Source organism: Cydia fagiglandana, chromosome 3 (genome assembly GCF_963556715.1).
Source record: "Cydia fagiglandana chromosome 3, ilCydFagi1.1, whole genome shotgun sequence".
In the NCBI taxonomy this organism is placed as follows: Eukaryota; Metazoa; Arthropoda; class Insecta; order Lepidoptera; family Tortricidae; genus Cydia; species Cydia fagiglandana.
In genome coordinates this window covers 15,237,497-15,256,160 of record NC_085934.1, presented here as the reverse complement: position 1 = coordinate 15,256,160, position 18,664 = coordinate 15,237,497, and the positions used below count along the sequence as shown (strand labels likewise).

The 18,664-nt window shown below is 37.0% G+C and overlaps 1 protein-coding gene across 1 annotated transcript; it reads left to right on the top strand.

Moving 5' to 3' along the window:
- The first annotated feature begins 7,426 nt into the window (after positions 1–7,426).
- LOC134680196 (zinc finger protein 652-A-like) lies at positions 7,427–18,664 on the top strand. The gene is made up of 5 exons (XM_063539277.1): positions 7,427–7,576; positions 8,278–9,002; positions 14,170–14,361; positions 17,782–17,890; positions 18,539–18,664. Exons 1-5 carry the CDS (start codon positions 7,439–7,441, stop codon positions 18,644–18,646), a joined length of 1,272 nt encoding a protein of 423 aa, XP_063395347.1. The 5' UTR covers positions 7,427–7,438; the 3' UTR covers positions 18,647–18,664.

The window sequence follows — 18,664 nt, the reverse complement described above, 5'->3', positions numbered from 1 at the left end:
CGTGGAACGTCACATATCTTTACTATATCTTATCTAGCGCATCTCTAATTCATTTCCCGAATCCCGCCGTATGTATTCTGAGATGAAAATGCCGTTTTATGAATCGGAGTTTGTAGACCCTTATTGCCGTGCTTGTGAGACTGGACCAAGTTCTTTGCAATTGTAGCATTTGATTTAATTCCGCATCTTGAATTAAATTATTTTAATATATGTAGAATATAATAATATATGTAGAGCCAGACCGAGAAAAGTCTGCTGCGATTTTGACAGTCCACACATTGTAAGTGTAATTTTAAACATCAAACTTCGATGAAATTATGGCGTGTAAATAACACTTGCACTGCGTGGGCTATCAAAATCGCTGCAGATCTTTCTTGGTCTAACTCTAACACTATTACCTTTTAAAAATAGCGCTAAACAAATAGCGAAGCAGTATTTTTAGGTACAATACGAACGTAGTGTAGTGCGTAGGTTAGCTTTTAAAAAAATACAGGTAGGTTCTACATTATAGGTAGTTACCTATCTATGTACCTAGCTATATTAATTGAGGATTTTTTAAAAGCACACGAAACACGATTTTAAAGCTCAACTTTTCTGAATAAAATCGAGTTTGCTGCCACAAAAGGCTGTGCCATTTTAATGGATCAAAAGAGTTATTTCCATCTTAATAGGAGCACAGCCACAACGAGGTAAAAACGTTTCACATTTTGAGTGAGGTACAAAATTTAATTAAACAGGTGTAGCGATGCTACATAATTTCCTATACCAAACATGTACTTTCTCATACAATGTGACCTGTACAACATTAGTGTCGCATTTTGGACAGAATAACATACACCAGAGTATGACACTTATGTAAAACTATAATGTACCTTCTCAGCTGTAGGTTGATTAGCATATCCTGCCTCCTGGTTAACTGGTTTCGAAGAAACAAGTCTAAAGAGTATGCCACTTGAACGGAACTTGTCACCCAGATTGCGCGGAGGTTGTTGAACCAAACCTGGCTTCATGCATATCAAAATGATCCTCCTGGTTTACCCTAACTGCTCAAATAGGTCACATCCTAATTTAATTAGTATTTTAGAATCATTTTCGGAAGTTTTATGAAACATAAATAGTGAATATGAAGGTGTCAAAAGGTTGAAATTTTTGACAGGAGAACTGTCAGAGAGTAGACTATGCGTTTAGTTACCGCATCGGAAAGAAGGTATTCTGAATGAAACAAGGTAGAAAACGTACGATAAAAATATAATTATTAGTAATTATTATTAACCACTTAAAATATTACAAGTATTAATGAGCATTGATATTTTTTCGAGAGTCATATGATTTGGAAAAGGTTTAGGTTGGTTTGACGTTTAATGTGTTGATGTGAACCGAAACGCAACGTGTCCGGGAGGAGATTATTTCGAACGGTCACTTACACTTAGACTTGGACTTGGAAAGGGAATACGCTAGGATGTAGATGGTTTCTAATTAAAGATTAAGAGGAATTGCCTCGTCTCCTTCCGCCGCCTGGTCCGGCTGGTGGGAGACCGATTTGTAAAGTGCGTATATCGCTGTGCGTGAATTGTGCGCGTGATTTACTTAGTGCGTCCCGTGTCGCCGATGGACATGAGCACGGTTGGTGATCGTGTTCCCTGGCGCGCTGTTGCGCGTCCCCGATTTTGCTGAGCGTCATGTTGACGCTGCTTCCACGCCGTAGGACGCGGCCTCGACCTGCAGGCCGTGCGTCGGATGGCTATGCTGCCGTCCGACGACTCCAAGGTGTCTTCGTGCGGGTCCTTCCCGTGAAAGTCCGAGCGCCGCGGGTTGTTCTCGCCTTAGCTTGCCACAGCTGGGGCTCGATGAACGCCGGCCGCTGATCTACGTCGATCTGTCTGCTACGCTAAGTTCCAGGATGAAAGCTACACCCGGTATCCGTGAGTGCACTAGACTTTCGTTTTAGGTTTTGGCCAAAACACCGCGTTTCGTCCGTCTCGCGACCGTAGATTAAGGTTTACTATAGTGTCACCCCATAACCGCCAACGGTTTATAGAAACAGATTGTATTTTGAGTAGCGCCCGCCCTAAGGCGGAGTGCCTTGTAATGATTTAGCGGAGTATATTAAATTGCATGTCAGATATTTGGTTTTATCTTTTCAATATCCTACCAAGTTCCCATTAACCAGGTTAGAATAACAAGAGGACCCTTGTACTCCAATAGTCCAATGTTTTACTGCGGATCTTATCCGAGGCATTTTTTCCATTAACTATTTAAACCTTTAAAATCTTATTATTTTTTATACACTACAATGGCGCCCGAAGAAAGCTTAAATTCAATATATAGCCTGGTTACTGTGAGCTTGGGAGAGTGATAACATAAATTTATAAAATTTTTGTCATTTAAAAAAACTTAATATTTAAAAAATTGAGTGAAATTGTTTGTTTTAAAAATACAATATTAATTAATTTGTAAGTTTACTTGTGACAGGGTAGCAAATTCATCAATTATTACAATTATTATTAGGCTACACTATGACTAGTTAGCATAGCGCTCAGCCACATATTATTTTTTTTCACCATGCTCCATTTGAGAGGTAGGTAATTTATTTTAACACTTCCTGTATAAAGTGAAGTGTTACCAATTTATTATACTTTATTACATACCCTGACACAAGCAAACCATTTTTTTCTACCGACATGCCGGACGGGGAAGGAGAGGAATTTCATGAAGTAGGAGGGGGGGGATACCTTATCTACCCATCCCTACCCATGCCTAATGCCTCATTGTTTAATACGCGACCATGGGGTGCCGCGTTAGACACCCACCCGCCCGACCCACCCATTTCAAAAGTATTAAAATATTTATTCATTTTTATTGCTCAAACCAACTCAAACTTTTCATTCCGCAGACTTAGTATGACAGACGAGACACTCTAAATTTTTTCGTTTTTGACTTATTTGGTTCTAAATAGAACTATTTTATAGAACTTAAATGTTCATATTCGTTTTTGTTTTTTGAAATTTGAGGAAATTGCTCTTAGAATCAACCTCAATTTCGGCTATCTTAGCATAGCATTTTTTAAAGTTCTGCTGAAACATGCACCATTTGTATTCGCTAAAGGTAGGGACATGTTGTTGAACGGCATGCTGCATTCCATTTGGAGTAGTATTCCTGATTCGTCACATAACCTCCGAATTTCCGACTGCTAGAGCAAACCGCTTTGTAGTTAAGGTAATCTGGAAAAAATCAGTTACCATTTAATTTTAAAGCATTGGTTCAGTGACATTATGCTCAATATTATACTTTACAAGGTGTATTTTCAAGTTAGTAACTTATTTTTTTTATTTGGGTGAACTTAGGTAACAACCCATTTTTTTTTTGAGTACGCGTACCTCCTTGACTCATTTGGTCAAGATTTTTTTTCAAGCGTTTCCAGGGAAACCAAATTTTTTTGTGACTACACACCCTAAGGGTCCAGGGTGATGTAATTATATTGGATATGATTCACTGACTTAGACATGAAAAAGAAAACTAAGTTTTTTTTTACTTAGTGTAAGCCCACTGGCTACACATTGGGATTTGACTTGAGTGTGAGCTACAAGTTAGCCTCCACTATTGTATTGGATAATCTGTAGATATAAATTAGCAACTAGTTCCCACATTACATTAAGGTACTAGTAAGTTAATTTTGTACTCATAGGCATGTACATAGTAGGGCATGCCATATTAAAACTTAATTCTTAATATTGCATTATGTATATAACTACATGTAATATACTAATTAATTAGAATAAATTAGCCTAATCAAAGATAACTAATATTTTTGTTAGCATTAAAAGATATCAATTAGCCTCAAAATGAGAGTTAGCTCATTATTAACTATAGCGACTACATTATACAACTTAAGACTATCTCAAAGGAAATCTAGGTTATATTTTTTAGTTGAGTAGCAGAAACCACAGTGTGGTGGCCACACGCTGTGATTTCTAATGTCAAACGACAATAAATATGGAGCGCATGTATATGTCCGCATGTATAGTTAACGTCCTACTGGACCAGATGATTTTTTGGGAAAAGATTTTTTTTTCTCCGGTTACCCCGGCTGCCTCGGTTAACCGGTGCTTAACCTCTTTGCCGAGAGAGGGGATATTGTAGCGATGCTACATAATTTCCTATACCAAACATGTACTTTCTCATACAATGTGACCTGTACAACATTAGTGTCGCATTTTGGACAGAATAACATACACCAGAGTATGACACTTATGTAAAACTATAATGTACCTTCTCAGCTGTAGGTTGATTAGCATATCCTGCCTCCTGGTTAACTGGTTTCGAAGAAACAAGTCTAAAGAGTATGCCACTTGAACGGAACTTGTCACCCAGATTGCGCGGAGGTTGTTGAACCAAACCTGGCTTCATGCATATCAAAATGATCCTCCTGGTTTACCCTAACTGCTCAAATAGGTCACATCCTAATTTAATTAGTATTTTAGAATCATTTTCGGAAGTTTTATGAAACATAAATAGTGAATATGAAGGTGTCAAAAGGTTGAAATTTTTGACAGGAGAACTGTCAGAGAGTAGACTATGCGTTTAGTTACCGCATCGGAAAGAAGGTATTCTGAATGAAACAAGGTAGAAAACGTACGATAAAAATATAATTATTAGTAATTATTATTAACCACTTAAAATATTACAAGTATTAATGAGCATTGATATTTTTTCGAGAGTCATATGATTTGGAAAAGGTTTAGGTTGGTTTGACGTTTAATGTGTTGATGTGAACCGAAACGCAACGTGTCCGGGAGGAGATTATTTCGAACGGTCACTTACACTTAGACTTGGACTTGGAAAGGGAATACGCTAGGATGTAGATGGTTTCTAATTAAAGATTAAGAGGAATTGCCTCGTCTCCTTCCGCCGCCTGGTCCGGCTGGTGGGAGACCGATTTGTAAAGTGCGTATATCGCTGTGCGTGAATTGTGCGCGTGATTTACTTAGTGCGTCCCGTGTCGCCGATGGACATGAGCACGGTTGGTGATCGTGTTCCCTGGCGCGCTGTTGCGCGTCCCCGATTTTGCTGAGCGTCATGTTGACGCTGCTTCCACGCCGTAGGACGCGGCCTCGACCTGCAGGCCGTGCGTCGGATGGCTATGCTGCCGTCCGACGACTCCAAGGTGTCTTCGTGCGGGTCCTTCCCGTGAAAGTCCGAGCGCCGCGGGTTGTTCTCGCCTTAGCTTGCCACAGCTGGGGCTCGATGAACGCCGGCCGCTGATCTACGTCGATCTGTCTGCTACGCTAAGTTCCAGGATGAAAGCTACACCCGGTATCCGTGAGTGCACTAGACTTTCGTTTTAGGTTTTGGCCAAAACTCCGCGTTTCGTCCGTCTCGCGACCGTAGATTAAGGTTTACTATAGTGTCACCCCATAACCGCCAACGGTTTATAGAAACAGATTGTATTTTGAGTAGCGCCCGCCCTAAGGCGGAGTGCCTTGTAATGATTTAGCGGAGTATATTAAATTGCATGTCAGATATTTGGTTTTATCTTTTCAATATCCTACCAAGTTCCCATTAACCAGGTTAGAATAACAAGAGGACCCTTGTACTCCAATAGTCCAATGTTTTACTGCGGATCTTATCCGAGGCATTTTTTCCATTAACTATTTAAACCTTTAAAATCTTATTATTTTTTATTCACTACACAGGACATCTAGTCGTTTAGGGTGGATGCAGCAGTAGTTGACCAGTTAGGGCTAATGGTTGACCATAATAATTATGAGTGTGACAAAGATAGAAAATTTTTAGCATGCATTTTTCTATCTACTGGTCAACTACTGGTGTCTGGTCAACTACAGGGTCAACCATCCTACTTTGGTGCGCTCAGTTAACGCTCGCTAGTTCGTGCACTAACCGAGGGAAAAATCCGAGTAGTTACCTACCACTGGTAACAACTAGGATCTTTCAAAAATTCAGCTGGCTGAGCCCACGGCACCTAAGGACATGCTGAAAGATCATGAAACGTGGCGTGAACACTTTCTTGCTAAAACTATAATAAGTAGGTACCTACATAATTACATATAGAGCGAGTAGAAATGTTGTAGCTATAAGGAAACACTATTTTAAAAACTTAACATTTCCTTTTAACAGATTTCAAGCCTGTGTAGGTACCTTTTTGATTCAATCAAAAGACGCGAGGTAAAAACATTTCACATTACAAGTACGTAGGTACAGCAGAGGGGCTACCGCGAAAACCGATATTCGCAAATTGCGGGGATCTTTCTCTTTTACTCCAATGAAGGCGTAATTAGAGTGACAGAGAAAGATGCCCGCAATTTGCGAACTTCGTTTTTCGCGGTTATAGCCCAGGTACGGAATGAAATTTAACTGAAACAGGACGTCTCCTGCGGTGCGCTCAGTTGAGCGCTCGCTCGCGCGTATCTAACTACCCTTAAATACAACTTATCGTTTTTACTAACAAAATATCTACAAACGGTTCCACCCAAATATGTTAATGAGTTTCCGGTTACATTTTCTGAACCAAGATTAGGCAGTTTTGGGAATGTATCCTTATGATATTTTATTAAGTAGTGCCTAAATAAATAAACTCAGAATTCAGTCAAATACCGATGCCTATATTCGGATTTCGAGATAATCACAAGATCTAGAGACGATCTAGAGATCAACTAGATCTACATTAGATATCGACTAGATATGTCTTGGATATCTAAGTCATAACTTGTCGAAATCGTTCAAGAGGACCTATCCAGAATCGCGGAGACGTCAAATTTGACATATCTATCTTACAAATATCTTTAAATTATTCATATCGTAACTTGTTGAAGTCTAGTAGAAATCTAATTCATTTTTCGAATCGAGCCGTGAGTCTTCCTCAGGGCATATGGCGATGTGTGCATGCATGCATGTACTAGGTATTGTATAAAATGAAAACACAAGATACTCGTAATTGGAAACGATTTCAATCACATCAAAAATTTTAAATAGTACATTTCAATGCAAGTGTGGAAAGTGTGTTATTATTTACGAGTCCCGAGATGTCTACGGGGCCATACCTACTAATCGGGATCATCGGGGCATACTAGGGGATCGGGAAACGCCGTTGATTATCGCGATAAATTGACACCTTTACGGCCACACTGGGATTATCGCAATTAATCAACGACGTTTCCCGTTAGTGTCACCGGCATTATAAAATCAAGATAACAAGTTTGACTCGCTGGCAGCTTCATGCGTCCTTCAGCAAAAAAATAAACGAAGTTGTCACATTTGATCAAAATTATCACCGAAAGCAATACAATAATTTATAATTGAAATCAGTATTTGTCATGTCTAGGTAACAATTTTGAGGTGTAAAGTGTACCTATATACTATCGCCGGTACTAAAATGTACCTGTCCATTTAAGAATTCAGCAGGAAACTACAAATCAGCAATATGGACGACTACGCTCAACTAGAGAAGACGACGGTGCGGGAGTTGTCATGTCGGTTGTGTCTCTGTACGGACGTGGTGAAACTTAAACCGCTCAGTGTAGAACTCAAGCGGAAGATAAAGCGGCTCTACGGCATTGTAGTACGTAATATATCAGTAATTTTAAGCATTATCATTTACAATAAGATACTACAGATATATATATATATGTGGGTGACATATAAGCATATCACCCTTTGTCTGGTAAATAATATAATTACCTACCCACACTAAATTAAATATGGCAAATGTTGTCTGGAAGAGGTCGCTCTTAAGCGATAAGACCGCCTGTTGTTACCTCTATTGTCTTTGTTTATGTTTTTGTACATTTATTGTAAACTACGTGTATGTGAGGGGTGCAATAAAGAGTATTGTATTGTATTGTATGGCGGTTCATTACTCAGACTAGCAATGGGATTACCGTATCCGGATGACGGTAGCGAAACGGCCAAGCCACATATTTTGACTAAGGTGTAGAGTTTGTGAAGTTAGGGCTTGTAAAGTTAGAAGCTTGGCTCTACAAGAGATATGATAACTTTTCATGACAGTGCGAGCCTTATGGCTTCGTCTTGGCAACACTTTACATGAAAATGTTTTTGGTGGGATTTGCTTTAATGTAGGTACCTAGTAGAATTCCATTTTATGACTATTGCAATGAATTTATCTAGATTATTAGGTATTAGATACTTGAACCGTATGTTGAGTAATACTTAAATAAATCTAAATCTAATTCGACGATTAACTCATTTCCATTTTGCTTTATTCATACCTAATATTAACCATAATTCGTTATTTAATTATAGATACGATCGGACGACACTCTCCCGAAAGCAATCTGCCATGACTGCCTGCAACTAGTTGGCATTCAACACTTGTTTTCTGTCAAAGTCGAAAAAACTCAAAAGTTTTTGGAATATCGCAAAAATAAGATAGATGAAAAATCTAAACAAAATACGGAAGCAGCACCTATAACACCGACCAGTCTTTTAACCCAAACCTTGTTATCAGAGGCGGAAAAAAAGTCTACCCAAAAATCCAAAGGAGACCTCCCGTCGGATTCAGCTCAGCAACAAGGTGACTCAAATAAACTCAAAACCCTCAAAAAGAAATCACCTCTCGAAATGAAATTTATGGAATCAATGCCATTAGAGGAATTCGTGCGAACTGAAAACGTGGATGAATCATTGCTCAGTAGTACAATAACTGCAAACAAACCGCCGCAAAAACTCAAAGCGAGGAAAAAGAGTATAGATGACAGTAATACAAACGTATTGGACCATATAGTTATCATCGATGGTCGGCCTGCCAAGCAAGGATCCGCCTTAGACAGGCAAATAACTCTATTCTACAAGATGGAATGCTGCATCTGTCACCAAAGTGACTTCCATTATAGATCGCTAATGAAACATTACAAAGAAAGACACGGAGTGCCGGGCTACGTGGAGTGCTGTGAAAAAAAGTTTCACTATTTCTGCCCAAAGAAGATTATCGAGCATATGGCTTATCATCTACAACAAAACATATTCATGTAAGTTGATGTTATGTACAATAAGTGCCTCCTTTCACCGATATATTTTTTCTGCACACACCTTTAGGTATACTCTGTATCTTTAGGTACTTATATAATAGTACACAAATAATTTATACATTTTCGGGTAGTTATAACATTTATTATGTAACCAACCAGATACAAAACCACCTGGATCTATCACTGAACGAACTGACTTTAACCGACATTATTTGATCATGTAATGCTTTCATCTACCCTCAATTGGCTTAAGAAGCCATTTTCAGGGTAGATTTTTAACCGACTTCTAAATCTCAAAAGGAGGACCCATATAACCATTCCAGTCGCAGAATCATCAAAGTGGTAACTAAATGTCAGATGTGTCGTAACAGAGTCCACACAATGTGTCTAGAATTGTTTCGAAACAAAGTGTCGTCGCCGTGTGTACACTTTTCCGTAACAAGGTGTCGACACATTTGTGTGCACTTTGCGTGCGGTTTGCGACTAAATCTGACAGCAAATTTGTGACAGCAAATGTCAATATAAAATACCTCTTGAAAACCAAGGTTTGTCAAACTACTATTAGTGTCTCATGTGCTCGAAGTAATTCTAGTAAGTCATCATGGGCGATGCAAATGATAATAATCGACCAAAACCATATAAACACCCAACACCCGTCAACCTTTTACAGAAAAGTTATTAAAGAAATGCAATAAGCTACTTAGGTCAGCCAACGAATGCTCCAAAAAGTTGTAGAGGGAAATGCTCGGAACACAATTTTTGACTCTGTAGGTAACTTGGTTTGGGCAAGTTAGGAGGTGAATATATCAAAAGTCCCCGGCCGTAGCCCTTGAGCGGGGGGAAGAGAGGGGGCTTTGTTTGAAGGTCCCATTTTCCGGTTTTTCGATTATATCTCGGAAACTATGCATCTTAGCGACATGGCCATTTATACAAAATGAAAGTTAATTTAATTTGTTACAAGTTTATTCAGTAAATTTTTTCGATATGTTGAATAGTTTTTGAGATATCCGCTCTTGAAAGTTTATTTAGGGTTCTCAATTTTATCTTGATATACATATCTACATCAGTGAAGGTGCTAGGCCGTGTATGGTATCGTTTTCGTATAAATCTGGGTTGCTGAATCCATTTAAGGTATCACATTGACACCATTCCACAAAATTAAAAAAAATCTTTTTAGGGTTCCGTACCTCAAAAGCAAAAAACGTAATATGTCTGTCCGTCTGAATACACAAAAGAGTTCTTTACCTATAGATGACAGGAAAACCTATTAGAAATGTGCAGTCAAGCGCGAGTCGGACTTAATGTACGGAACCCTTAATACGCGGGTCCGACTCGCACTTGGCCGGTTTTTTTTTAAACTCCTCTTGACGCTTAACCGCTGAACCGATTTCGTTGAAATTTGGTATAGAAATAGTTTGCGTCCCGGAACAGGACGTAGGATAGATCTTATAACCAAAATCATCTTTTGAAGGTGTGAAAAGTGGCGTGGAAAGTGGAGTGGCGTGGTGGCCGATGTGTTCGTTTTTACAATAAAATTCCTTTAGATATTCAAATTTTGCCATTATATAAATTTAAATCGGTCATCAAACGAAAGTTGTGTAAAAAGGGATATTATAAAATATCAGACTATTTAGAAGACGTTAACCCTTGGAGTTAATAAGTATCTGTACCTATAGTGTAACATAGATAATGTAAATAATGTTATTTAATTTTATTAAATGTTAATTTAAGTAAATGTTACTGTTTGACGTCATAAAGCGATTGTAAAATCCTATTATGAAAATAAATGATATGATATGATATGATGGAAATTTGTACGGGAAATCAATAACCGCTGAACCGATTTATATGAAATTTGGAATGGTCTACATCTTTGATTTAGTTAAAAATGATAAAAAAACATGACTTCAAACCTAAACTTAAACAGTATTAACTTCAAGAAGTCAATTCTGAATTCCCCCTACACCTCATTTCACACCTTTAAAGGATGATTTTTGAGATAACTTATTATGTCCTGGCTCGGGACTCAAAATATATGTGTACTAAATTTAAATTAAAACTGTTCAACAGTTTAAGCGTGAAGAGGAGTTTAAAAGAAAGTATTTTAATAAGTTTATATGTTTTTACTTTGGAATGGTGTCAATGTGATACCATAACTAAATTTGGTACTGCGAATTTATACGAAAACGATACCAAACATGGCCTCGTAGCTTTACTGTTGTAGAAGTCAAAATAAAATTGAGAGCCCTAAATTCTTATTACTTGGCCAAACTTGTGTAGAAGGAAAAGGAAAAATAAAAGTCTTCGGCAGGAATATAAGACACAAATATATTTTTTTTTTGCGTTACTAATTCAATCATCAAATATAAACATACCTTGATTATATTATTCTAGTGAGATTCTCATAGATAAACAAAAACATTTACTTAAAAAAGTACAAGGTCGAAATGTCACGGAACTTGTGAGAGTAGTATGTGAAAAATAAAAACTTTTATGACAAAAAAATCTGGACACAATTTAAGAAGCATCCAATTGCGTCGAGGAATCATCTGTATTTTTGCTTGTTTCATTACCTCCTCGCTTCTTTTTTTGTCCTTTGTATTCTGTAGCAATTTGTTAGATCTGAAAATAAAGATAACTTGCGTCGTCACGGATGTCGATTTATAGGTTTTAGGGAGTGCAGAATTCGAAAACGATGATCATTTTATAATCCAAGATGGCGGCTACGCATTTTGTCATAAAAGTCGTCATGAATATCGTTTCATAGGTTTTAGGAAGTGCCGATTTCGAAAATGATGACCAGTCTGGAATCCAAGATGTGTGCCGTGCACTTTGTCATAAAAGTCGTCATGGATATCGTTTTATAGGTTTTAGGGAGTGCAGAATTCGAAAATGATGACCATTTTGGATTCCAAGATGTCTGCCGTGCACTTTGTCATATAGGCCGTCATAGATGTTGATTTAATAGGTGTTAGGAAGAACAGATTTCGAAAATGATGACCATGACCAATACAACGACATCCATGTCGACTTTTAACATAGTGCATGGCCGCCATCTTGGATTCCAAAATAGTTATTATTTTCGAAATCTGCGCTCCCTAAAACCTATAAAACGACAGCCATGACGACTTTTATGACATATTGCATGGCCGCCATTTTGGATTCCAAAATGGTCATCATTTTCGAAATTAGGGCCCCCTAAAACCTATAAAACGACACCCATGACAACTTTTATGACATAGTGCATGGCCGCCATTTTGGATTCCAAAATGGTCATCATTTTCGATATCGGCACTCCCTAAAACCTATAAATCGACACCCATCTCGACTTTTATGACAAAGTGTTTGGCTACCATCTGCATGCAAGACATTTCTATTATTTTTACGTACAAAAATGGCTCCCTGTCAACTTCCAACCGAGATTTAATCGATAATTTATTCGATTAATATTCAGATTAATTCAATTTCAATCTATGTTAGGTCGACTAAACTAATCGCAATTAAAATTTGAGGATTAACTTTTTTTATTCCATTAATTACTCGAATAAACAGTTAATCTATTAAGTCCCATCTCTGACCACGGCATTTTTACAGTTTGAGAATATCTGAAAACAAATGAAAACAAGGAGCCATTTTGCAAATCCAGTAACTTTGTTATTACTTTTGACAGCGCGTGTCATGTGTCTACACAGAGTCGACACAAAGTCGAAACATTTGCGACTACTTTGTGACTGCAATATTTCTCAGCCTTAAACCATATTTATACATCATAATTACCAAGTTTCGTAGTATGTAAAGCGTTATTTCTGTTATTTAAGTATAGTATACGCATCGAAGTACTAAAAATGCATCAAATAATATAGTTATGAACACAGGCACTGAGAAGTAAACAATTTCATTTCCGGCCAAACTAAAACAATGTGGTGGCGCGTTGATTATATTACACTTAGTTTATCAAATCACTCGAGCAGTTTCATTCCCCATTATAATTTAAGTCCTATTGTAATATAAATGCAAACAATATATAATTACGTCTTGTAATCCGTTTTAGAGATGGCGTATTAATGTCACTTATTTTTATTTAACTATTTTTCCATCTGACAGTTTCCATTTGACAGGAACAAAATGAACGAATGAACGAATGATATTGGCATAAAGTAGTCGCAAACTCGAAACAATGTGTGCACACGGCGACCACACTTTATGTCACTTTGTGTCATGTGTCGACCCTTCCCCATTTCTGGTAACTGTGTCGACACGGCGACGACTCTGCGACTGGAATTGTGACCGAAACAGACGGTGTCGACACAAGATGTGTCTACACCGCGTCGTAACGGCGACTGGAAATGGTTGTATGGGGAGGTTATCAATTCGCTTAAACACTTGACATTGGCAAATTTGTGCCAACTTGTTTGGCCAGACCGCTACTAAAATAAAAGAAGATATCTCTTGTTTTTTTTAATTACTCCATATCTCCGTCATTATAGTTCGTTTTTTTTAGCATTAGAAAGAACTTCGCAGAAGTAAGCTTGTGGTTCCAAATCCGGCACTTTTAGCGGTAATAATTTAAAGTAAATTATATGTATTGACCATGCTACATTAGATAATTCAATAATTATTAACAATTAAAGAGTCTGATAAAAACTGTATGCTTGCTTCTGTGGAGTTCTTTCTAATGCTAAAAAAAACGAAGGTACTGGACCGATTTTGAATTTTTTTTATTTTATTGTAGGTAGGTATTGTTTTTATTGTATACTTATGCATACAGATTTGGTCCCGTTTTTGTGAAAACCCAAGTTCTGATAATGGGATCCATGAGGAGTCGAGGGAACTCCTCAAATCTTAAAAGCATACATATAATGACAGAATATCTTGATATGCTTGCATTTACATAAAGAAACTGTCGCATCTGAAGAAAGTGGAACTGCTGATGATGATCAGAACAAAACTCTTCAACGACGCATACTTAGTACACGTTTGTCGATTTTGATTTTGCGGTTTATGTTAGGTTAGAACTGCGACCCTTACAGAAACGAATGGCATTTCAAACTGTTTTAAGAAGTCGGTTTTTTTTCTATTAAAGATTGTTTACTCTTTTTTTTAATACCTAAAGATACAGACATAGGTACTCGGTCATTTAGCGAGTTTAACTTTGTTGTTATCACAGGTGCAGTAGCTGTCACTATAACTTCCAATCATCGCAAGAATTGTTCGAACACCAGAACAATGGCGGGCGGTCGGAGGGCAAGATCCTGTGCCCGCGCTGCCAGGAGCGCTACCCCACTTACCACGAGCTCGGCTGTCATCTCATCACGCATCGGGAGGCCAATAAGCCGCAGTGTGATTATTGTGGGAAACCGTAAGTTGGTAACGCAGCCAGGCGTGGCTCACTCCGCGATTTCGTCGCTTTGCTACAGGTAGCTACAAGTACATTCGTTCCACACCAATTTTGGTGGCTAGCCATAAGCCGCGCGTGGCGCTGTCGCCACTTAGCGGCCATATCTATCCTGATAGACTAGACATAAAAATTCAAAATCGCTCTCCTTCTTGATTCGACTGGCAAATCATATTACTTTTTGGCAACCGGGTTTTTTAACCTAATTAGACCCCGCTGAATCCGAATTTGCCGGTTGCTCGATCAAAATCATGACCGGAAGTGAGATATTTGACATTAAAGGTCCCTTTTTTTAGTTTTTCGTAAATAACTCTTAAACAGAGGCGCATAGCAAAAAATGTTCTATCACATAAGTAATCTGCATAAAATTGCCTACAAGAAAGATTCAGTACAATTTTTCGCTAGGATCAATATTCAAAGAGATATTAACGCGGGAAATTTAATTATAATCACTTCTAAGGTCCCTTTTTTTAGTTTTTCGTAAATAACTCATAAACTGTGGCCAATATCAAAAAATGTTGTTAAACAATAATAATCTACACAAAATTTTGAACAAAACAGATTCAGTACACTTTTCGCAGGGATCAATATTTAAAAAGATAATAAAGAGGGAAAGTTCTAGTATAATGAATTCTAAGTTTCCTTGTTTTTATTTATTCGTTTATAATTTGAAAAGTATGACTCATAGCAAAAAAAATCTTATACCTAAATAATAAATATAAAATTTCCTACAAGAAACATGTAGAATACTTTTCGCTAGGATCAATATTTAAAAAGACAAAGCAGCGGGTAAGTTAATTATAAATAATTTTAAAGTCCCTTTTTAGTTATTTGTAAATAACTCGTAAACGGTGTCCCATAATAAAATAGGTTTTTAAAAATAAATTATCTACATAAAATTTCCTCCAAAAAACATCTGGAACACTTTTCTCTGGGATCAATATTTAAAGCGATATTAATGGAAGAAAGTTAATTACAATCAGTTCACAGGTCACTTTTTATTAGTTTTTCGTAAATAACTCGTAAACGGTGGCCCTTTGCAAAATAATATTATTAATATTATTACATAAATATTAAACATAAAATTGTCCACAAAAAAGGTTCTGTACACTTTTTTGCTACGTTCAATATTTAAAGAGGTATTAAAGGGTGTAAGTTAATTATAATCAATTTCCAGGTCCATATTTTTAGGTTTTCGTAAATGACTCGTAAAGTAAGGCTCATAGCAAAATAAGTCCTTAATGTTCTTGTAAATAAAAAATCGGCATAAAATTTTCTACGAAAACATAATGAATACTTTTCTCTGGGATAAATATTTGAAACGATATTAAAGAAAGAAAGTTCATTACGATCAATTCACATGTCACTTCTTTTTAGTTTTTAGGGTTCCGTACCTCAAAAGGATAAAACCGGCCAAGCGCGAGTCGGACTCGCGTTGCAAGGGTTCCGTACATTACCCAAATTTCAACAACGTATTTTTTATATGTGAAACGCGAGTGAATTGCCATTAAAAAACCCGTTCAAAAACTAAGTAATGTGCGACTCGCACTTGTATATTTCTAATAGGTCTTTCTGTCATCTATAGGTAAACCCAGTAGTTTCGGAGATAAAGCCCCCCCCTCATAGCCAAACAATGACCATCCCCCCCCCCCCCATTTATCCGTTTACGAGCCATTTACGAAAACCTGAAAATAGGGACTTGGAAATTAATTATTATTGATTATTGAACTTACCCCCTTTAATACCTCTTTAAATATTGATCGTAGTGAAAAAGTGTACAGAACCTTTTTTGTGGACAATTTTATGTTTAATATGTATGTAGAATATTATTTTGCAAAGGGCCACCGTTTACGAGTTATTTACGAAAAACTAATAAAAAGTGACATGTGAACTGATTGTAATTAACTTTCTTTCATTAATATTGCTTTAAATATTGATCCTAGAGAAAAGTGTTCCAGATGTTTTTTGGAGGAAATTTTACGTAGATAATTTATTTTTAAAAGCCTATTTTGTTATGGGACACCGTTTACGAGTTATTTACAAATAACTAAAAAAGGACTTTAAAATTATTTATAATTAACTTACCCGCTGCTTTGTCTTTTTAAATATTGATCCTAGCGAAAAGTGTTCTACATGTTTCTTGTAGGAAATTTTATATTTATTATTTAGGTATAAGATTTTTTTGCTATGAGTCATACTTTTCAAATTACTAACGAATAAATAAAAACAAGGAAACTTAGAACTCATTATACTAGAACTTTCCCTCTTTATTATCTTTTTAAATATTGATCCCTGCGAAAAGTGTACTGAATCTGTTTTGTTCAAAATTTTGTGTAGATTATTATCGTTTAACAACATTTTTTGATATTGGCCACCGTTTATGAGTTATTTACGAAAAACTAAAAAAAGGGACCTTAGAAATGATTATAATTAAATTTCCCGCGTTAATATCTCTTTGAATATTGATCCTAGCGAAAAATTGTACTGAATCTTTCTTGTAGGCAATTTTATGCAAATTACTTATGTAATAGAACATTTTTTGCTATGCGCCTCCGTTTAAGAGTTATTTACGAAAAACTAAAAAAAGGGACCTTTAATGTCAAATATCTCACTTCCGGTCAAGATTTCGATCGAGCAACCGGCAAATTCGGATTCAGGGGGATCTAATTAGGTTAAAAAACCCGGTTGCCAAAAAGTAATATGCTTTGCCAGTCGAAATCGTTTTGATGAAAAATATGACCAGTCTATGATCGTAACAGACGCGTTTTGTTAGAGAGTGAGGCTTCTGTACCTAGTACTATTATTTATTCTGTGACGCAGCATCTATCTCAAGCGGTAGACCGATAACGCCTTGTAAACGTAGACCCACCTTGCACAGATTAAGGAAATGGGTACCAGTATAGGGCGTCAATATAAATTTCCACCGCCTTGCATATTTTGAAATAATAACGGATTTGCACCTTAATCGCTTGTAATAAGACGAAGAGTATTAAAAAAACAAATTTGACACAATTCTAGGAATTGACAGGGCAAGCTATGATGGCGCCATCTGCTAAAAACTTCGACCGGCTAACCCCATTGTACAACAGGGCTATAACCGCGAAATTGTGGGCATTTTTCTGTCACTCTAATTACGCCTTCATGGGAGTAAAAGAGAAAGATCCCCGCAATTTGCGGATTTCGGTTTTGGCGGTAGCCCCTCAGGACTCTATAATTCGCATGCGATTTTAGTTACCTACATTGCGGACCATTGGGGTTACATCAACTCAGCCGATCAAATAACGCAATATTATGAAACTCGCGTGCGAGTTCTCGCACCGTCTAAGTGAGCCCTTATTTACCCATCCCTGTATTAATAACAGCAGCATTTTATTTTTATTTCAGATTAAAACACCATCACCGCAAGAAGACTGTAAATAACATGGAAGATGTCATACTTTGTTCCACATGTATCCGTTCATTGAGAAATCTTGAAAAACAACAAAAAGAAATCGTGAGTAGGTTTTGCGAATAGGATCAACTTAGTGTATTGATATTAGAGAAGAGAACAGAGTGTATAGAGAGTTACTGTCGTGGTAAATTATGTAGCCGCAGTAAATTCACTGCCATCTTTCGATAGAAGACTAAGACTGTTAGAACGCCATTTGACTTTGATCCTTATTCTTTCACTGATATGTGATAAGTTATTAAATATTGAAATTAACGCCATTTACTCGACAGTAGGCCAAAGGTATGGTGCATTTTTTTCGAGTGACGGCGCCATAGGTTTGGCCTACAGTCGAGTAGATAGCGTTAATTTCAATATTTTATAAATTAAGATACCTATCAGTTTGAATTAAAGACAAATGACAGTTCGAGTTCTAACAATTTTAATCTTCTGTCGAAAGATTGCAATAAATGTACTGTGGCTACATAATTTACCATGTCAGTAACGTTTCTTCGGTGTTGATAATGCAATTTCAAACGTAAGTAATGTTTTAAATATAAGTACCTGTACCGGTGTCATGTATCAACCAGTGATAGTATATTCTAATTAAGCGTGGCAATAAAATGTTCGTATTGTGTTTTAAATGAATTTGTCATGAATGCATAAAGTTATGTCAAATCGAACTGCATTTTTATTTCATCTCTTTTCTTTCAGAAAGAAAAAAAGAAGTCCGTAACACCAGACAAAGGCCTAATTCAAAAATATCAAAAATTCAATCAAGCCCTTGGCCTCTCTGGTGACGAAGACGCGTCTACTGATTAAAGTGAACCCTAAAAATAC

Coding starts and splice junctions, on each gene's coding strand:
- LOC134680196 (XM_063539277.1), top strand. CDS start 7,439: ATGGACGACTACGCTCAACTAGAGAAGACGACGGTGCGGGAGTTGTCA. Junction 7,577..8,277: donor AGCGGCTCTACGGCATTGTA/GTACGTAATATA, acceptor ATTTAATTATAG/ATACGATCGGACGACACTCT. Junction 17,891..18,538: donor AAAAACAACAAAAAGAAATC/GTGAGTAGGTTT, acceptor CTTTTCTTTCAG/AAAGAAAAAAAGAAGTCCGT.